Raw genomic sequence first — 22,519 nt, 5'->3', positions numbered from 1 at the left:
CTCTACATCACTTTCTGGTCTAATAACAATGAAGCTACCTCTTTCTAACACTAAATACTCTTCAAGCCCAGTTGTATGTTCAACGCTCAAAATATGGTCACAGTTTAGACAAAGACATAAACTCAACTTTTGTATGCTAAGTCCAATTTGTAATAATCACTTGTTTCTTGCTGGAAAAATAGATTTCACGTATGCAAATTGGCAGAGGATAGGTTTGGCCAAGTGTAGTGATTTTTATATAAATAACAATCTTTAAAAAAAGATTGTTTCAACAATCTCTCAGAGAAATTCCAACTGTCACAATCTAACCTATTTCGGTATTTCCAAGTCCGACATTTTATTCAATCTCAGAGCTCAGCTTTCCCTGACTTGCCACCTACCTCACTACTAGAGACAATCTTAGAATCTCCTATTGTTCTTAAAGGTCAAATTGCATTAATATATACGATAGTGATGTCCCCAAATAACGGTTTAATTTACAGAATTGGAGACGATTGGACATAGGAGGTGAAATACCTGACGAAATTCGGGATGAGGCTCTGATTAGAGTAAATAAGTAAACCTCTTGTGCACACCTCAGTCTTATACAATTCAAAGTCCTCCATCGTGCCTACTACACAAAACATAGACTTTCCATAATCTACCCCAATGTAGATGACTTATGTGATCGATGCAAAGGTGGCAAGGCAGATATTTTTCATACGTTTTGGGCTTGTCCAAAGCTGAATGAGTATTGGACATATATATCAAAACACTAAATGAGGCCTTTAACTTGGATATAAAACCTAGTGTTGAATTAGATATTTTTGGAGTACCAGAACATAGAGAAACATCAACAAATAAAGTTAAAAATGTTATTGCTTTTGCCACCTTACTAGCTAGGAGAATATTATTAGGCTGCATTTACACTACAGGTCTTGATGCACAATTCGGATTTTGTGACTATATCCGATTTTTTTGACGACCCGCTTACATCATCTTTTCAAAACCGACCCGTATCCGATATTTGCATTTACACTGTACACTGGCAAAACAGCCCAAGACGTTCTTAACCGGTGAAAGGAAGTAATACAGCGCAATATGCGATGGACGCAGACAAAATGATTGCACAATGTTTTGCTGTCTGCACTGTTCCACACGGTTCCACACATCTTTAAAGGTCGGCAAAACATTTCTCTCTTAAGGCGGAGAAAAAGAGGAGTGCCCTTAACGGAGTTGCCAGGTTTTCGTAACAAAACCCGCCCAATTGCAACTCAAAACTGTGTTAAAGTAGCCCAATTCCGCATGAAAACCGCAGACTGGGCAACACTGGCAGTTTGTGTCCATCTGAGTTGCCATCATTCACCTCCATCCCTTTTTCAATGACGTACGACTCGCATTTACTGGGGAATATCCGATTTGATCGCTTACATGGCAGACGCTATAATGCACGCATCCAAATCATATCGGATTTATTACCATATATGAGTGAGGCCTGAATCCGATCTGAGGATATCGGAATTCATGCGTTTTTTTTACTGCTTACAAGTTCACATGTCATATCCGATCTGTGCCACATGAGAGGGAAAAAATCGGAAATTGGGTCACTTGAACCATGCAGTGTAAATGGGGCCTTAGAGTGGAAGTCAACAAACCCACCTAAAGCCTCAATGTGGATATGTGACCTGATGTCATATTTAAAATGTCAACAATTAAAATTGTTGTGGATGGCAGTGGTTCATGTAGGTTGTCTACAAACCGTAAGGTTGGTGGTTCAATCCCCGGTTCCACCTGACCAAGTGTCGAGGTGTCCATGAGCAAGACACCTAACCCCAGTTGCTCCCGATGAGCTGGATGGCGCCTTGCATGGCAGACACCGCCGTCGGTGTATTAATGAGTATATGAATGGGTGAATGTGAGGCAATATGTAAAGTACTTTGGATGGCCATAGGGTCTGTTGAAAGCGCTATATAAATGCAGTCCATTTGCCAAAATTAGAGAAAATTAAATACCTAATGAAAGGATCGGTCCAAAACTTTTATAACATTTGGCAACCCATGATTACATATTTTGAGAAGATGAAAACTCTCCCACTTAATTGATTATTGTAGCTGATCTTGTGAAAACTGATTAGTTCAGACTTATTGTCTTTTTGTTTTATAATTATGTAAAGACCACAAATATGTCAGAGATTTTTATGTAATTGTAATTTTTTTATTTTTTTTATTTTTTTTTATTATTATATAATTTGTTTTAAATTATTATTATCATTCCTCTGATGTTTGCTAATTATAACTGAATACATAATTTTTCTTTTTTGTAATTGTTGTTTTAATATTTTGTTTATGTTAAGTACTTTGGCGGGAAGGGCTACTGTGGGGGAAAAGCAAAGAAAAATGTACAACTGTAAATGTACAATACATTCTATTAATGCTTTGAAAGATTTACAAATAAAATATAAAAAAAACATTATTTTAAATTATGTGGGGTTTCTCATCCGGGATGTCTCCTCTCGATGCGTCCTCGATAAAAGGGGCAGATCAAGGACACATCCAGGGATTTTAACTGTAGCCTGCTTGGCTAGATGTGAACTTTGAAATGGAACAGTACTTGGGCAGCAACTGATGACGTTTTACAAGTCCACGAGAACACAAGTACAGACAAGTACGCATATTGGCTGAGTCCAAAAACCTAGGCTGCTGACTCATCAGACAATGACTTGTAAAGCAGCGTTTTGTGCATGAAGGCAGCTCATGAAACTAATTTCAGGACAGACTTCTATGGCAGTGTAACAGTTTAATGAGGTACAGAAAAATAGAGAGAGCTTTGGTGAGAACAAACATATTTAATTACTCAGTAGTGATTTCTCTCTCTCTCTCTCTCTCTCTCTCTCTCTCTCTCTCTCTCTCTCTCTATATATATATATATATATATAGATCAGATGAAGGTATCTCAGGAGATAGGAAGTGAAGCAAACATTAGATTCGGACGCAGCTTGATGACTTCCTGCCTTCAAATGTGTCCTCCGAAGGTAGCATTTTCCAGGTTTCGGACGCAGCCATTGAGAAACGCCCATTGTCTGATGAGGCAGCGAGGCAACGAGTCAGCTGCCTAGGTTTTCAGACACAGCCCCTGAGTGAATGGATGAGGAGTGTTATATGCATAGATATCCATAATAAAGGCTAGATGTCTGGTGCGCGCTGTTGGCCAATGGAGGTCGCCGTCCGCAACTTGCGGACATCTTGTCACAGGCAGCTCGCAAGTTAGCCGTGATACACAAGCTGCACGATTAAGTCGTTTATCGAAACGAAAAGCTGCAATTTCAACGTGTTAAAGCATCCAGCATCCAGAAAAAAAGCATCCAGATTTGTAGCCATGTTAATAACGTTTGTAAGAAACCAAACCATTTGTAAATCCGTCAAGATTTCAGCGAGATAAGAGTATTTATGTTCGTACAAATCACTCATCTTACATCAGGTTCCACAGAGCCCAACAGAAACCTTGCCTGTGACAAGATGGCCGCCGGTGATGACGATGGTGACTCCGTCGTAAGATATCTAGTCCTTATTATGGATATATCTATGGTTATATGTGTTACTTGTGATTGTGCACAAGTGAATGGAATACCGGTGATTCGGGATGAGTGGGAGTGGCCAGAGTGTCTGTGTCAGAGGGTGATGGCTGTGCAGTTGTGACAGTCTGATCATTGTTTGGAATAAGCACTGCATATTAATTTCTGGGCACTGAAGATCAATTTTAATGAATAACCCTTGATATTCTGAAACACATAATGCTTTTTGAATGATAGTTTCAGTATTTACAATATTAGTACAAATTTAAAATGTAAGTTTATTCTAAAATAATATTTTTAAGACATCTGTGGTTGGTTGAAAAACCTGGTAATAATTTATTTAAGTCAGTTACATGAAACAGTAATTTAATTTCAATTGGAAAAGTAAGATTGATTGCCCTTTGGTTAACTACTACATAGTTGCATAGTAACTTAGGAACTTCTTTGACAAAGTTTATGCAGCTGAAACCAGAAGACAAAGCTTATACCTAAATGAGATATATAAGAGATAATAAGACCTTAGTATCCTGAGCTTAGGGAAATCTCTCAGAGCCATAGCTATGTGGACAGCACATCAACAATGAGGCACAGCAGCACCCCAGACTGCATGAGTTCAAGTCCCAACGTCTCGGTTACGTATGTAACCCTCGTTCCCTGAAGGAGGGAACGGAGACGTACGTCAGAACTGAACCGACGAATGGGATCTTACTTTAGAGACCAATCCTACTTCGAGCATCTAACAACGAGCCAATGAAATTTGGCATGCGATCACGCATTCCACGCTCCGCCCCGCAGCGCGGGTATAAATAGGAAGTGGAATGGTAGATCAGCGCTTTTCCTACTGAGGAGCCGAAAGGTGACCGGACTCCCAGCGGAAGCACAGCATCTGGCGACGGGACGTACGTCTCCGTTCCCTCCTTCAGGGAACGAGGGTTACATACGTAACCGAGACGTTCCCTTTCAGTCGGTCACGTTCGACGTACGTCAGAACTGAACCGACGAATGGGATCCCTATGGAAAACGCCAGGATGCTGGCCCTTCCAGCGTCCTGCTTGAGCGCACTGCACCGTCTAGTATGGTACGGAAGTCAGGGCTCCAAGCAGGGAGTACAGTCACTGCTGTTTCTGCAAGACCCACTCAGAATGACTATTGGATAACGCTGGGAAAGCGTGCCTACCTCGTACTTGAGAGAGAGGGTACGCTGCGGGGCCACGTCCTTCAGGGAAGGAGAGGTGGCAGAATACACATAAGGACTAACCTGGCAGGGTAGTGCAACATATGGCAGTCTCTGGGGTGGTTCCAGCCTGATTGAAGGGGGGAAAGAACACGCCCAGAGACGACAGAGCGGGCTCTGTCGAGGGAAAGACACGGGGCTAGCCCGAAGGGTAGCTGATACCGTGGAAGAATACACATATGGGGTTGCCGTGAGGGAACCGCTACATATGGAACCCAGCCTACAGCCACGTTCACAAGCATACGGGTGCAGGCCTGGCGTCAGACGGTCCGCAACGTCTGACACCGGAGGGGTGACGGAGGAGCTCGACAGGGTTAGCCGGTTTCCCGGGGAACACAACTGGAGACAATAGACGCACGTATCCGGCCCAGAGGGCGGGAGTGGCGTTTCGCAAGCCGACACTTAGAACGGGCACTTAGCGCTCCTGGCCACTGGGGGCGAGGATGCGGGAAGATACCGGCTCTACACGTAAGCTATAGAATCTAGCAAACGTGTTAGGTGTCGCCCAGCCCGCAGCTCTACATATGTCTGTCAGCGAGGCGCCTTGCGCCAGCGCCCAGGAAGAAGCAACACTCCGAGTGGAGTGAGCTCTTACACCGAACGGGCAAGGCACGTCTTGGGACTGGTAGGCCAAGACTATAGCATCCACTATCCAGTGGGCTAACCTCTGCTTGGAGACAGCCTTTCCCTTCTGCTGGCCTCCGTAACAGACGAAGAGTTGCTCTGAGGTCCGAAGGCTTTGGGTCCGGTCAACGTAAGCGCGAAGAGCGCGGACCGGACACAGCAAAGCCAGGGCTGGGTCTGCCTCCTCCGAAGGCAGCGCTTGCAGGTTCACCACCTGATCCCGGAAGGGAGTGGTAGGAACCTTGGGCACATATCCGGGCCGGGGTCTCAGGACGACGTGAGAGTTACCTGGCCCGAACTCTAGGCACGATTCGTTGACCGAAAGTGCATGCAGGTCCCCTACCCTCTTGATCGAGGCCAATGCCGTCAGGAGCACTGTCTTCATTGACAAGATCTTAAGCTCACAAGACGCCAAAGGCTCGAAGGGAGGGCTCTGAAGTGCTCTGAGCACTAGAGCTAAGTCCCAAGAGGGTATCGAGGATGGACGAGGAGGATTTAATCTCCTCGCACCTCTGAGGAACCTGACGATTAGGTCGTGCTTCCCCACGGACTTACCTTCTACTACATCATGGTACGCTGCTATTGCTGCAGCATATACCTTGAGGGTGGAGGGAGACAGCCTTCTCTCCAACCCATCTTGCAGGAAGGAAAGCACGACACTGATCGAACACCTTCGGGGGTCTTCCCGGCGGGAAGCGCACCACTCAACGAACAGGTTCCACTTCAGAGCATAGAGGCGCCTCGTAGAGGGGGCTCTAGCTGAAGCGATGGTATCTACGACAGCTTGTGGTAGTCCATCTAGAACCTCCGCGTCCCGTCCAGGGACCAGACATGAAGATTCCAGAGGTCTGGACGCGGGTGCCATAGCGTGCCCCGTCCCTGAGAAAGAAGGTCCTTCCTCAGGGGAATCGGCCAAGGAGGGGCTGTCGCGAGGAGTGTGAGTTCTGGGAACCAGGTCCGGTTGGGCCAATACGGCGCAACTAACAAGACCTGCTCCTCGTCCTCCCTGACCTTGCACAGAGTCTGTGCAAGAAGGCTCACTGGGGGAAACGCATACTTGCGTAGGTCCCGGGGCCAGCTGTGCGCCAGTGCATCTGTGCCGAGGGTACCCCCGGTCAGGGAATAGTACCACTGGCAATGGGTCGAGTCCGGAGAGGCAAACAGGTCGACCTGTGCGGCTCCGAACTGGTCCCATATCAGCTGGACCGCCTGGGGGTGGAGTCGCCACTCTCCCGGAGGTGTCGGCTGACGAGAGAGCTCGTCGGCTGTCTGGTTCAGCACACCAGGGACATGAATGGCCCGAAGCGACCTCAGCTGCTTCTGACTCCACAGGAGGAGGTGGCGGGCGAGTTGGAGCAGACGACGGGAGCGTAGACCACCCTGACGGTTGATGTACGCAACGGCCGTGGTGCTGTCCGTACGGACCAGTACATGCTTGCCACGCAGCGGCCCCTTGAGGCGGCGGAGTGCCAGATGTACTGCCAGTAACTCGAGGCAATTGATATGCCAATGCAATTGCGGCCCCGTCCACAGACCAGCAACTGCATGCCCGTTGTACGTGGCCCCCCAGCCCGTGGTGGAGGCATCCGTGAATAGCACAGCATGCCTGGACACTTGTTCTAGGGGCACCCCGGCCCGGAGAAACGAAGTGCTGGACCACGGGCTGAAGGTTTGGCGGCAGTAAGGAGTCACTGGGACCCGGTACTGACCGCTCTGCCACGCCCACCTCGGGACTCGGCCATTGAGCCAGCGTTGAAGCGGTCTCATATGAAGCAATCCGAGCGGCGTGACCGCGGCTGCAGATGCCATATGCCCCAGGAGCCTCTGAAAGAATTTCAGTGGGACCGCTGTCCTGCTCTTGAACATATTCAAGCAGTTCAACACCGACTGGACTCGCTCCTCGGTGAGGCGCGCCGTCCGGTTGACCGAGTCCAGCTCCATACCGAGATAAGAGATCCTCTGTGTGGGACAGAGTTTGCTCTTCTCTCGGTTGACCCGAAGGCCCAACTGGCTGAGGTGACTGAGCACCAGGTCCCTGTGTTCGCACAACTGGTCCTTCGACTGGGCTAGGATCAGCCAATCGTCGAGGTAGTTGAGAATCCGAACGCCGCGTTCTCTGAGTGGAACAATGGCTGCCTCCGCGACCTTCGTAAAGACGCGGGGCGACAGGGACAGCCCGAAGGGCAGGACCTTGTACTGATATGCTTTCCCCTCGAACGCAAAGCGTAGGAACGGTCTGTGTCGAGGGAGAATAGACACATGGAAGTACGCGTCCTTCAGGTCGATCGCTGCAAACCAATCCTGGGGACGGATGCATTGGAAAATGCGTTTCTGCGTCAACATCCTGAACGGGAGCTTGTGCAGGGCCCGATTCAGAACTCGCAGGTCCAGGATTGGCCGTAACCCACCCCCTTTCTTGGGCACAATGAAGTAGGGGCTGTAAAACCCCGTCTTCATATCGGCTGGAGGAACCGGCTCGATCGCGTCCTTCGCCAGTAGGACCTCGATCTCTGACCGCAAGACTTGAGCATCGCTGCTTCGCACGGAGGTGAAGAGGATGCCCTTGTACTTGGGTGGCCGGCGTGCGAACTGAATCGCGTAGCCGAGTCTGATAGTACGGATGAGCCAGCGAGACGGCCTGGGGAGACCTAGCCAGGCCCCCAGAGACCGTACAAGCGGGACCAACGGCACCACAGACGTGCCCGGGGTGGGGCAGCGAAGCGGAGTACTCTGGCCCGACTCGGGAGGCCCGGAGGCGGCCCGCAGTGTTGCCTGAGCACTCCTGGTTTGGACAGAGAGTGGGTGAGAAGGCCCGGGGGCGTCCTCGGAGCCCACTCTGCTGTCCACTGCCCGGAGGCAGGGAAGTGAAGCACTCAGCCCCGACCCGGAAGGCCCGTGGGCGGCCCGGAGTGTTGACTGAGTGCTCACAAGAGAGGCAGTGTGTGGGTGAGAAGGCCCGGGGGCGTCCTCGAGGCCCACACAGCTGCCCCCTGGCGACGGGAGGGTAGGAAAGGAGTGACAAGGCCCGTGGGCGTCGCACACTGCCAACCTGACCCTCTTGGGGCCCAGAGAGAGAGGAAACTGCTCTTTTTGTGAAAATGTGGGTACCGCTGGACTCCGGAGAGCCAGCGGCAGAGATGTTGTGACCAGTGAAGTCCCCCCGGTCCTCCTCCGGGGGGGTGGGAGGGATGCGGACATCATCTCCCTCAGAGCAGCTCCTCTTCTCCCTGGGCTGCCCGTCTCAGGGCCGCTTCCCCTTGCGCTTGCCGGCAGGCTTGGCGGGCCCTTGGACGGGTTGGGCGGCCCCCTTGCGTCCGGCGCCCTGCTTCGCGGGTGGAGGCTGCTGCTTGGGCTTAGCAGGGGCGGAGGCGGACGCTGGAGGACGCCCTCGGCGACGAGCAGACTGGGGGGCTGCCCCGGGCGGCTGGGTGGAGGCAGCAGCGGGCCGCCGGGGCAGGATGTTTTTGATGGCCTCCGTCTGCTTCTTGGCCACCGAGAACTGCTGGGCAAAGTCCTCGATGGCGTCGCCGAAGAGGCCGGCCTGACAGACAGGGGCGTTTAGAAACCGAACCTTGTCCGAGTCCCGCATGTCTGTCAGGTTCAGCCACAGGTGGCGTTCCTGGACCACCAAGGTGGACATCGCCCGACCCAGGGAGCGGGCCGTGACTTTCGTCGCCCGGAGGGCGAGGTCCGTCGCGGCTCGCAGTTCCTGCATAACTGCCTGGTCGGAACCACCCTCGTGCAGTTCCATGAGCGCTTTGGCCTGGTGGACCTGCAGGAGCGCCATGGCATGCAAAGCTGATGCAGCTTCTCCGCAGGCTGTGTAAGCCTTGCCCGTCAAGCCGGACGAGAACTTACACGCCCGGGAGGGGAGACGCGGGGCCTGCCTCCAGTCCGCAGCGGTCTTAGGACACAGGTGCATCGCAACCGACCGCTCGACTGGAGGGATCCCCTCGTAACCCTTAGCTGCACCACCATCGAGAGTGGTGAGGATGGAGGAGTCAGTCGATCGCTGGCGTACGCTATACGGCGCTACCCAGGACTTCGTGAGCTCCTGATGCACTTCCGGGAAGAAAGGCACCGGGGCGGGACGCTGAGAACCAGCGCGACCCGTCCCGAGAAACCAATCATCCAGCCGCGAAGGTTCGGGACGTGGTGGAGGGTTCCACTCAAGCCCGACACTTGCGGCGGCCCGGGCAAGCATAGCCGTAAGTTCCGGGTCAGACTCGGGCAACGCTGTCACACCCGAAGGGGGCAACGCAGCCGAGTCTTCATCCTCGGAACCCATTAGCTCATCCCCCGATGCAGCAACCGACATCTGGTCCTCCGCCGGAGCCCCAAAAGAGACGACTGGCGCTCCGCGTGGGAGGTCAGCGCGCCCTTCCGGAAGCTCCACCGGTACAGTGGAGGGGGGAGGGGCCCGAGGAGCCGTGAGACCCGTCGGGTTTACCCTGACCGACACCCTCAGGTCCCCACCAAGGTCATCAGCCAAAGTAGTAGCCCTCTGCTTTGCAGCTGGAGGACCACTAGATCGGGGGATGGACGATGGTGTTCCACCTCTTCTGAGGTACTGGAGACGGGACCGCAACACTGCAATGGACATATTCCCGCAATGGGAACATGTCTCATCCACGAACGCAGCCTCAGCGTGCTGTGCGCCCAGACACGAGAGACAACGAACGTGTCCGTCAAGCGGAGACAGAAATCGACCGCATCCAGAAACACACGGCTTGAATGACATCTTGAAAAAGACGCAGGGTCAAACCGTGTTGCTCTTTTGTGAAAAGGAAGTTGCTCTTTTAGTGCTGAAGCACTCAGGGAGATGACCGCGGCTCCACGCAGTTCGATAGTGCAAGCCTGCGTGAGCTCTCAGTGATGTGTATGTGTGAGCGCCCAGCGAACCAACTGTAATGTGTGTGTGTAAGGAAACGCTCAGCGAACCAACAGCTCTTTGCACACTCTATCACTGAAGTGACGGTCTCTCGCTGACGCGCCGTATCACCCGCACTGGCAAACTCTTTCACAGGAAGGTTTTGACTCGTAGTCAGAAAGCTCTTCGTAGAAACAGCAATGAAGACTGTTCGGCTCCGAAGTAGAAAGCGCTGATCTACCATTCCACTTCCTATTTATACCCGCGCTGCGGGGCGGAGCGTGGAATGCGTGATCGCATGCCAAATTTCATTGGCTCGTTGTTAGATGCTCGAAGTAGGATTGGTCTCTAAAGTAAGATCCCATTCGTCGGTTCAGTTCTGACGTACGTCGAACGTGACCGACTGAAAGGGAACTAAAGGTATACTTTCTTGCTCCTGTTCCCTTCTCTCCTCTCCCATTGTTTCCGGTCGCTTATCGTATGGTCCTGTCCATTAAAGGTGAAAAAAACCCAATGTCACAAAAAACAAAAAAACAAACAGCAAGACAATAAAAAGAACGCCCATGTTTCTCATTTTGCACTCCTTTTTCTCAGATATTTCTCATGTCTCAGTCGTGTCTACTCTTATTGCCCCCTAATAGATTTTAGAAGAAACATCTGAGACACAGCTGATACTACAACAAGAGCTAAATAAGAATCTCAATTAAGTTTCAGATATTTCTCATGTCTCAGTTGTGTCTACTCTTTTTTCTCTTATGGATTTTAGGAGAAACATGGGAAGACAAAGCTGACACCTAATTAAGACAACAAAGAGATTTTCCAAGCTTCTCTCATCACAATTTTAGTTTTGACTCTCTTAGACATATCTCATTTGTGTCTATATTTGTTTCTCCTAAGGAATTTTAGGAGAAACATCTGAAAAACAACTTAGACCTGAGCTAAGAAAAAGCAACCAATGAGCAAACAGTTTTTCCTCTGAGTTGGTGTTGTGTATGAGTAAAACAAAGACAGCCAACATCACAAGGGTACACAGAAATGTGTTAACAGTGAGTACAGCATTTATTTGAGTTTATTGGAAAGTTGTTAAGAATTATTAATGGGTTTACAAACAACATACCAAGTTATACAATTCCAACCAAGGAAGTACTACAAAAAACAACAACAACAACAAAAAAAACATTCATTATATGAATAGCAATGGAAATCATGAATGAAGGCTGTCACACTAATGAGCCTTTTAGTTTTTTTAATATTAAAATCTGTGTAAATGTTCAATTGATAACGTAAGAAAAAAGCACTGATATTCCGCTATATTTATGTCTACTTTATGCCATTATTAGCAGGTAAGCAGGTGGTTAAATGTGGATAACTTCAATGCTGATTAAATGAGTCCCTTTGTTTACACAAATGCGACTGGTGACACTTTTCAATAAGGTCCTATTTGTTTTTACATTTCAAATTGTGAGAGCCTATAACATATGAATTTGACAGTCCTGTTCCTTTAGCATTACAGGTTTTTTGCAGTTGGTGCCACCTCTAGGAAAAGTTGAAGGAAGATTGTGAGTTTATTTAACAATCCTGGGAACAGCTTGAAGTGAATGAAAGGGATATAAATCACAGAGCTGCTCAGTATAAAGAGGATCACATAGAGGTACTCGATCTGTGGGTCATCAAGGATAGGAGCCAGCACCAGGAACACTGCGACCAGCAACACCAGAATGGGAATAATTATGGGAACCTTGGAAGGGTATACATAAAAGACATTTGTTGAGTGTTAACTTGTTTTTCTTTCAAGGTTCAGATTGCCCACTTGATTTTTTTTTTTAGTTCTGTCATGACAACTGTCATAAAGATAATTGATCTTGGTAAGTAATATGCGAGTGTTAATGTATTTGGCATGGTAATTGATATGACAATGTTAATGTATTTGGTCTTGGTGGAATAGATCTGCTACTCTGCTGGTGAAATGCTGCTGCTGTTGATTATTTATGTTGTTGTAGACTGCTACTGCTGCTGCTGATCTGGACCACATGTTGCATGTAATGACGGCTCACTTCATGGGTGGCTAGATCTGGGCCACAAGCATGCCATAACAATGCCACATGTCACCCTAGAGCAAAGAATCTGAGCCACACAATCTGTGTAATTAAATATTAAGAATAACTGAAGGAAAGAAGAGAAAAAAAAGAGATGAGCTGAAGGACAATTACAACTGACTTAAAAAGAAGACATTAAATCTCTGAAGATCTCAGCAGATTAGGATTAAATGTCTACACAGTGACATTTCAGTGTGTAGACATTAAATGTCTACAGCCTGAAAACCCTAATAAGTTTATTTAATTTAATCTATTTGAGAAAACTTGTTCCCTCAATTCAATTGAGTAATGGAGTCTTCCAAAACTTGTATATTTAAGTTCACTTAACTTGGTGCTCACGTTCACTGTACTTAAATTGTTAAGTTCACCAAACTGGGTACACCTAAAGTTCAGTTCACCATGCTGGGTACAACCAATCAAAACTTCCCCATTAATCCCAACATGCTGTCAGGCCTGGTAACAATCGTAACATTGACTTCAAACAGGACGGGTACAGAGACAGGTGAACTGACGACGACGGACAAAGACAGTGAGAACTAAATACACAGAATGTTGAGAACATAACGAGGGGGACAGGTGATACAGATGAACTAATTAACATAACAGGGCTAAACAAAACTAATGAGGGATGACGGTGGCAGCAGACAGACAGACAGACAGACATGTGGACAGTACACCCCCTCCGAAAAGGCACGTCCTCGCACCGTAACGGGAAACTCTGAGGAGGGAGGGTGGAGGCTCCGGAGGAGGGCACAGACACAGGACCTGTGAACAGACAGACATGTGACAGAATACAACAAAGAAACAGAGTCCAGGGAGAAGTGGGAGGTGGGAGGAGCCATGGGATGGCCTCGAGCAGAGACATCACGATGAGGATCCAGGTCCCAGCCAGGAGGATGCTCCAAGGCAGCGTTGCAGGAGGGAGGAGCCAAGGTGGAGTGACGTCCGACATCACCTTGGGGACGACTGAGGGCAATGACGACGAGGATGAAGCCCACCGCGTAGACGGAAGGCCGATGGGGTAGAGCGAGACTAAAGACCTCGGCAGCCACGACGGAGTCTCCATGACGACCCCCTGAGGTGGAAGCAGGGATCCGGAGGCCAGAGGTGGAGCGGGAGCGACCAAGGGCGGAGGTGATGGCTGAGAGAAGGCGGAGCTTGCAGAGGCTGAAGGGGTGGAGTGCCGGAGAGCAGCGAACGGCTCGCAAGTCCGTGGGGGAGGCATGGCGACGTCTGACCCAGGTGGAGCCGACGTACCGAGGGAGCCCTGCAATGCCGAATGGCCGATGGTCCTTGCTGGAGCCGAAGGAGGAAGGAGTGAGGACATAGGAGCTGGCATGATGAGTCGAGGTGGAGCGGAACCCCCAGAGGCTGGAGGCGGAGCCACGGGCTTCAACCTTCCAGGGATCGGTGACTACCAGCAGATCCGAGGGTTGACCGCGCCACTAAGAGGAGGCAGAGGTGAAGGTGAGGGACTGATGGGAGGAGATGATGGCTGGTCTGTAGGAGTGGTAGAAGACTGAGGAGGAGATTGAAGATAACAGATGGTGGTCAAAGGACTATGGCAGTAGCTGGCAGTTTGGAGAGGTGGTGGGAGAGAGAGGATGGGTGGGGATAAAAAGACTGATGAAGAAGGTTTGGCTGTGATGAGAGGGCATGGGAAATTGTTCTCTCCACATTACAGTAAACTGTCCAAGCTGATCCAGCGGTACTCACTCAGTGGCGGGAGGGTGGGTGGGGCTTGTCTCCATTCCATCGAACTCCACGAGGACTCCCTCAGCGATGGAAGGGTCAGTAGGCTCGCACACCTGGTCAGACGCGTTCCCCTCAGGCATCGCTTCCGAGGTCTTCTCTCCGTCTGCGGTGGGCACGTCCTGCCATTCCTCATCGCGAGGTGGTACTGGGCTGGGTCCTGGATCAGGAGTGGGGATGGCGGCATCCACGATGGTGACCGGTGAGTTGCAGGATGCCAGCACCCACTCCACATACGATGAGAAGCTCCCTCAAGGACCCTCCCCGGACAGCTGTGATCGTGTGGCGGTGTTGAGTCCCACTAACAGGAACGCGCACAGGTAGTAGTCCGGGAAGGTGGTCGGATGGGCGAGATCCATGAAGAGTTCCAAATGTCTCTCGAGGGAGCTTTCTCCCTGCTCAAGGCACATTAGCTCAACCGCAGGAAGGGTCATGGTGCACACAGGGAAAAAAATGGAAAATAAATCACTGAACACGAAAAAGATAAATAAACTCCTACAAATGTATAACTTGGTTTACTTTAGTTGGTTTGTTTGGTCCGTCATTCTGTCAGGCCCCAGTGGTGATGATGCATGAAGAAGAAGAAGATGAATAATGACAAGGAAGATGACTTTAGCAAATAACACTTTAATGGAACTTCACCACTGGTAACATTGACTTCAAACAGGACGGTTACAGAAGCAGGTGTACTGACGACGGCGGACAAAGACAGAGTGAAAACAGAGGAACTAAATACACAGACTGATGAGAATATAACGAGGGGGACAGGTGATACGGATGAACAAATTAACATAACAGGGCTAAACTAATGAGTGACTACGGTGGCAGTAGACAAACAAACATGTGACATGCATTGCTGCACGAATAAATTATGCATCTAAATTAAGACTAATTTTCTTTGATTCTTACTATTTGCTTTTACTTTTGCTGTTTTGTTCTGATGTTTTTGTAGCTTGTTTTGTGTTCAGAGTTGATCTGTTTATCTGAATATTTTTTTTTATTGTCACCATTGTAGAGATTCACAATGGGGATTCTTGATGTCTGTGTGTCTAATTAATGCCGTCGATTTAAACATTTTGTGCGCATAAAAAATAAATTGGCTTTTAATATTTCAAAACTATTAATAAGCGCTTCAACAACCAGAGCAATGCACTCTACATGAGATCAGGGATTCTGCCAATACATGATGATGTTATCATCATCAATGAATAGTAAACAACATCACTTGATTATATTTTCTCTTATGGCGACGGTGTGGGGTGTGTTGATCGTTAGTGAAGGCCCTGACTGAAACCCCAGGGTACGCTACTAATACTTAAGGTATTAATATGTTATTTATATGCTCTCTTAAAGTACTGATATGTACTTTTTAAGAAGGCGAGTAAGGTACAAAGATGTACCTTTTCACTTTTGTACCTTTGGGTACCACCCCAGTGACAGCACTGTACCTTTTTTTCTGAGAGTGTACCAGGCATTTTGTGTTTCACGGAAGAGAAAAAGTCATAGTAGCTACAGGTTTGGAATGTATGGAAGCCCATTTCTGCCACTAAATAAAAACAAAAAAAAAAGTAATTGAGACTTTTTATCTCAGAATTCTGACTTTTTTTCTCACAATTGCGAGATATAAAGTCACAATTCTGACTTTTTTTCTCACGATTGCGAGTTATAAAGTCAGAATTCTGAGATATAAAGTCGCAATTGCGTGACATAGTCAGAATTCTGAGATATAAAGTCGCAATTGCGAGTTATAAAGTCAGAATTCTGAGATATAAAGACGCGATTGCGAGTTATAAAGTAATTGATCTGCCGCGTCCCGACATGAGTTGTGTCGTGAACACATTATAATAAGTATTTTAACTGTAGTTTTAGCTGATAATGATGGAATGATTGTCTTATTACCTGAAGCCTAGTTCACACTGCCCGATTTTTGCCCCGATTTTGAGTTGCCGACAGGTTTTGTGAAATCGCAGACAAATGCCCGAGATCACAGGCAAATCGGCGCTCGTGCACGCGAGTGACAATCACGCAGTGTGAATAATCAAAGACGCAATCAGAGAGAATCGCCGACGAGTCGCCGACGCCGGTGAGATATTTGGCATGCTAAATATCTGGACCTGTCGGCGATTCAATCTCCTGCTGTGTGAACAGCGTTCTGACTGAAAATTATATCGGCGTTGACCGACAGCCAATGAAAGAGTGAGATACAGGGCAGCAGGACGTTCAGAGAGGAGTTATAGAGCAGAATATCAGTATTTTAATAGATATATTTACAATTCTATCAAACAGAAACAAAGCCCAAACATTTGCACATCCAGCCACAGCAGTAGCACATTACAAAATTGTTTATTTACCTCAAACTGTCTTTGCAGAACACAATCCTTGCCTTCTTGCTCTTGCTGTGCATCAGTTTTTCTTCCTCCAGAGAGTTGAACTTAGTCTTCTGTGACTGGTCCAAAAGTGATTTAACTACCCCGCAGTAACGTGCTAAGGGTTACAATTTGCTCTGGCATTTGTTTTAAATCATTTTGTTTCGTTATTATTGCTTGTTGTCATCTGGTGACACGCAGAATGTGGCGGTTGGTCTGTGTTGTATTTGTCCCGCCCCTCCCTCACTGTGATTGGAGAGCTGGGTGAGGAGTGACAGTAATGAGCGCTGCGTTTTACTCAAAGTTAAACATTCTTCAACTCTCGGCGACCAGTAAAAAACGCTGAGCGCTCAGCGCGTGAGCGTGAAATACTCGCTCAGCACCTTGGTGCGCTCCAGGCATTCTAAAAACGCGGCGCTCTCATTGAAAACAATTGAAAACGCCAGCCAGTATTCTCTGTCCGCGGCGTTTCTGGAGTTTTCAAAGCTGCCATGTGCCGTGTTAATGTCCTTCCACCTCGCGGGCATGCGTGAATTCAATGACGCGGCAAATTAAAATTCAATGTAGGCCTATTATTAAATAGATCCTCTGAGTTACGGATCAATCTTTAGAAATTAATATGAAAATCGATTCAGAATTGGTGAATCGATTTTTTCAACACAGCCCTAGTCATGACTCATCACATGTCTCGAGGAGATTAAGGCAAGGTTGGGAACTAACTTCCTCCAGTTGAACACCAGTAAAACTGAGGCACTATTGGTTGGCACCCCTCACCAGATCCACTCCTCTCCCTTATCCCAGCTCATCTTTGATGCCAGGTCATCACTTTTTCCTTCTCAGTCACAAATCTAGGTGTTCGATTTAACCCACAGCTGACCTTCAATAACCACATTAACCACTTTCTCCTCCTCAGACACAAACCTAGGGGTTCAATTTAACCCACAGCTGACCTTCAATAACCACATTAAGCACATTTATAAAACTTCCTTCAAACACCACCTTCGAAACATCTCCAAACTCCATCCACTTTTAACCTTCCTAGATGGAGAGAAACTTGTTCATGCCTTTGTCTCCACCAGGCTGGACTACTGCAATGGACTCTTCTGTGGGATTTCTGGTAGAAATATCCAGAGGCTTCAATACATCCAGAACAGTGCTGCCAGAGTCCTTATGAGAGTCTGTAAATACGATCACATAACTTCCATCCTACACTCATTTTGTATTGTTTCATCCCGGATTGACTACAAAATCCTCCTGCTCACACATAAATGCATCACTGGACATGCACCACCATATCTACAGGAACTTATCACTTTGAAATCCTCTACACTCAGATCTTCGGGCCAACTGCTTCTTCAGGTCCCCATCACCAGGCTTCGTACCATGGGAGATCGAGCTTTCTCAAAGACTTTGGAACCACCTTCCCAGTGAGCTGAGAGCAGTACAGAGCCTGGCCCTGGACCCTCGAGCGGCAGTGGCTCAGTGGTTCATGTAGGTTGTCTACAAACCGAAAGGTTGGTGGTTCAATCCCCGGTTCCACCTGACCAAGTGTCGAAGTGTCCATGAGCAAGACACCTAACCCCAGCTGCTCCCGACGAGCTGGATGGCGCCTTACATGGCTGACATCGCCGTCGGTGTATGAATGGGTGAATGTGAGGCAAAAATGTAAAGCGCTTTGCATAAAAGCGCTATATAAATGCAGTCCATTTACCATTACCATTACCATTTACCCTTTAAAGCTGAACTGAAGACTTTTATGTTCAGAAAAGCTTTTATGTGTTGCTTGTTTGTATTATTCTATATTTTTACTTTTTATAATTTTTTGTTATTTTTCCCTTTGTCCATTGTTGCACTTTGAGATTCTTCGGAATGAAAAGTGCATTATAAATAAAATTATCTCGGTTACGTTTGCAACCCTCATCCCCTGAAGGAGGGAACGGAGAAGTACGTTGGAACTGACCGACAAATTGGGATCGGACTTCAGATCAATCTTACTTCGAGTGTGTAAAAAGTGAGCCAGTGGAATTTGGCATGTGATCCACGCATTCCACGCTCCCCCCACCGGATGGTTGTACGGATGATTAAGTACAGAGAGATAAACCGGTGCAAGGTTGTGTAAAGATTTCAAGACGAAGAGAAGAATTTTGAAATCTATTCTCTGCCGGACTGGTAACCAATGTAAAGATCTGAGGATGGGAGAGATATGATCATATTTGCGACAATTATGGATGAGCCTGACCGCCGCATTTTGGACTAATTGAAGACTGGAGATTTGAGAATCTGATATACCGCAATATAGTGAGTTGCGATAATCCAGTCGACACGTGATGAAAGCATTAACCGCCATTTCCAAAGTTATAGGAGTGAGAAAGCCTTTGATTTTAGATAGCAAGCGAAGTTGGTAGAAACCAGATGAGGCTACAGATGAGATGTGTTTATCAAACTTTAGGTCGTGCTTTCCTACGGACTAACTTTCAACTGCGTGGTGAAACACCGCTACGTACACTTTGAGGGTGGAAGGAGACAGCCTTCGCTCCAACCTATCTTGCAGGAAGGAAAGCACAACACCAATCGAACACCTTTGGGGGTCTTCCCATCGGGAAGAGCATGACTCAACAAACAGGTTCCGCTTCAAAGCATAGAGGCGCCTCGTAGATGGGGCTCTAGCTGAAGAGATGGTGTCTACCACTGCCTGTGGTAGCCCACCTAGAACCTCTGCATCCCGTCCAGGGACCAGACATGGAGTTTCCAGAGGTCTGGACACGGGTGCCATAGAGTGCCCCGTCCCTGAGAAAGAAGGTCCTTCCTCAGGGGAATCGGCCAAGGAGGGGCAGTCGCGAGGAGAGTTGGTTCTGAGAACCAGGTCCGGTTGGGCCAGTAGGGCGCAACTAACAAGACCTGCTCCTCGTCCTCCCTGACCTTTCACAGGGTCTATGCAAGAAGGCTCACTGGGGGAAAGCATACTTGTGTAGGTCTCGGGGCCAGCTGTGCACCAGTGCATCTGTGCTGAGGGTACCCCCGGTCAGGCAATAGTACCACTGGCAATGGGTTAAGTCCGGAGAGGCAAACAGGTCTACCTGTGGACCACCTGGGGGTGGAGTCGCCACTCTCCTGGAGGTGTCGGCTGCCGAGAGAGATTGTCGGCTGTCCGGTTGAGCGCACTTGGGATGTGAATGGCCCGAAGCGACCTCAGCTGCTTCTGACTCCACAGGAGGAGGTGACGACGAGTTGGAACATGCAACGGCAGTGTAGACCACCCTGATGGTAGATGTACGCAACAGCCGTTGTGCTGTCCGTACGGACCAGTACATGCTTGCCATGTAGCTGCCCCTTGAGGTGGCACAGTGCCAAGTAAACTGCCAACAACTCAAGGCAATATATATGCCAATCCAATTGAGGCCCCGTCCACAGACCTGCAACTGCCTGCCCGTTGTACGTGGCCCCCCCAGCCCGTGGTAGAGGCATCCGTGAACGGCACAGCATGCCAGGCCACTTGTTCTAAGGACACCCCGACCCGGAGAAACAAAGCGTCGGACCACGGTCTGAAGGTTTGGCAGCAGTAAGTCACTGAGTCACTGGGACCCGGTACTGAGCGCTCTGCCATGCTCACCTCGGGACTCTACCATGTAGCCAGCTAGGGAACGGTCTGTGTCGAGGTAGGATAGAGAAATGGATGTATGTGTCCTTCAGGTCGATTGCTGCGAACCAATCTTGGGGACGGATGCATTCGAAAATGTGTTTCTGCGTTAACATCCGAAACGGGAGCTTGTGCAGGGCCCGATTCAGGACGCGCAGGTCCAAGATTGGTCATAACCCACCCCCCTTTTTGGGTACAAGGAAGTAGGGGCTGTAGAACCCTGTCTTCATATCGGCTGGAGGAACCGGCCCGACCGCGTCCTTCGCCAGTAGGACCTCGATCTCTGACCGCAAGACATGAGCATCATATCATGTGCACTGCTTCGCACAAAAAGGATGAAGAGGATGAGGAAGAGGATGCCCTAGTACTTGGGTGGCCGGTGAGCGAACTGAATTGCGTAACTGAGTCTGATGGTACTAAAGAGCCAGCGGTCTGGGAATCCGTAGCCAGGCCCCCAGAGACCGAGCAAGCGGGACCAACGGCAACACAGACGTAACCGGGGTGGGGCAGTGAGGTGGAGTGCTCTGGCCCGACTTGGGAGGCCCGGAGGCGGCCCGGAGTGTTGCGCGAGCACTCCTGGTATGGGCAGAGTGTGGGTGAGAAGGCCTGGAGGCATCCTCAAAGCCCACTGCCCGGAGGCAGGGAGGTGGAGCACTCAGACCCGACTCGGGAGGCCCGGGGGGGGGGGGGGGGGGGTGTTGTCTGAGTACTCCAGGCTGGGGCAGAGTGTGGGTGAGAAGGCCCGGAGGTGTCGCAAACTGCCAACCTGGCCCTCTTGGGGCCCAGAGAGAGAGGAAACTGCTCTTTTTGTGAAAATGTGGGTACCGCTGAACTCGTTGTTGTACTAGATATTGGAGATGTTGTTGTACCAGTCGGGACTAGTGGGGGAGGGATGCGGACATCATCTCCCTCAGAGCAGCTCTTTTTCGCCCTGGGCTTTTCTTTCCCTTGTGCTTGCCGGCGCGAGGGCGAGGTCCGTCACTGCATACAGTTAGTTCCTGCATAACGCTCTGGTCGGAGGTACCGTCGTGCAATTCCATGAGCGATTTGGCCTGGTAGACCTGTAGGAGCGCCATTGCATGCAGTGATGATGCGGCTTCTCCGCAGGCTGTGTAAGCCTTGCCCGTTAAACCGGATGAGAACTTACACGCCTGGGAGGGGAGATGTGGGGTCCACTGCCAGTCCGCAGCAGTCTTAGGATACAGGTGCATCGCCACCGACTGCTCGACCGGGGGGATACCCTCGTACCCTCCAATACCTCATGAGAGAAGTGATCGCTTCGTGTGTCAAACGTGACCGACTGAAAGGAAACTATTATTATTATTATTATTATTATTATTATTATTATTATTATTACTGCTGCTGTTACACTTTTTGCGGGACCCAATCACAGACTGGCTTATCCACCTGGCACGCTATTGGTGCGTTTAACAGATAGAGAAACAATGCCTATTGATCATACCTGTTGTGATCTGATTGGTTGAAGGTCTAACCAATTGCATTTAGAGACAGTAGACTTCCCAGACCAGTGTTCAATTTTAAATTGAGCTTGATCTGGTGATAGCCAGACAAACATGAGGCACAAGTTAAGTTTAGTCTTAAACATATTTTAATATATGTTTACATATGTTACATTACATATGTCAAAAACATGTATAAAAGCCATCATTTCAAGAAAATACACCAGGAATACTGTCTCGGGGAATAATTAACTCAAAAGGGATTCAATATTCATGAATTTATGAATATAATTTGCTAGTCGTTCATTACGTTATTTAAATTTTCCGATAAGGAAAATGTTTAATTAAATACAAGTAACCTTTACGGAATTGCTTGAAATTATCTTACTAAGTTTGTCCTGCAAATTAGTTATAGACTTTCAAATCAATTCTCAATAAGGGATTACTGCTTTACGAGCGCATAAGAAACATTAACTTTACTGATCAGGACAAATTAATATCAAACGAAAAGAATATGGTACATAAACGAAGAGAATAAAAGGGAACAAAACGTTTTTTGGGGTGGCTTTTAATCATACATTCCTCTGATACTAGTGGAACCTCTATGTGTGTGTGTGTGTGTGTGTGTGTGTGTGAGGTGTTTGTGAGGTGTCAGATATTGTGCAGGGCCATTTGGGGGGCAATAAAAGTCACTACGGAGCCTGCTTGTTATCTCCCAAGGGAGATCAAAGAGTGGTCTTTCAGACAGGTTTTTCCACATGACCAGAGCACGTAGGCATCGCCGCGTGACTTTGATTGTGCAGAGCGGGTTTCCCCTCGGGGAGAACCCTTTTGTTCTGAGCCACAACTGTAGCGGCCTCATGTTCAGCAGGCCAAAAGGTATCATGTTGGATGCTGCTGCCATGAGACCTAACAGTTTCTGGAACTGCT

At 48.6% G+C, this 22,519-nt stretch overlaps 1 protein-coding gene across 3 annotated transcripts in view; it reads right to left on the bottom strand.

The window, feature by feature from the left end:
• Positions 1-11,320: 11,320 nt before the first annotated feature.
• zmp:0000001267 (b(0,+)-type amino acid transporter 1) overlaps positions 11,321-22,519 on the bottom strand; it is a 168,448-nt gene continuing 157,249 nt past the window's right edge. For all 3 annotated transcript variants that reach the window (XM_067456014.1, XM_067456012.1, XM_067456013.1), the window contains exon 6: positions 11,321-12,016. In XM_067456014.1, the coding sequence (XP_067312115.1) occupies positions 11,786-12,016 (231 nt within the window). In that variant the 3' untranslated portion in view covers positions 11,321-11,785. The remainder of the gene's footprint in view (positions 12,017-22,519) is intronic.

The sequence above is a fragment of the Pseudorasbora parva genome, chromosome 10, assembly GCF_024679245.1.
Source record: "Pseudorasbora parva isolate DD20220531a chromosome 10, ASM2467924v1, whole genome shotgun sequence".
Classification (NCBI taxonomy): Eukaryota; Metazoa; Chordata; class Actinopteri; order Cypriniformes; family Gobionidae; genus Pseudorasbora; species Pseudorasbora parva.
The sequence above is the reverse complement of the archived record's forward strand: the minus strand, read 5'-3'. Positions and strand labels throughout refer to the sequence as shown.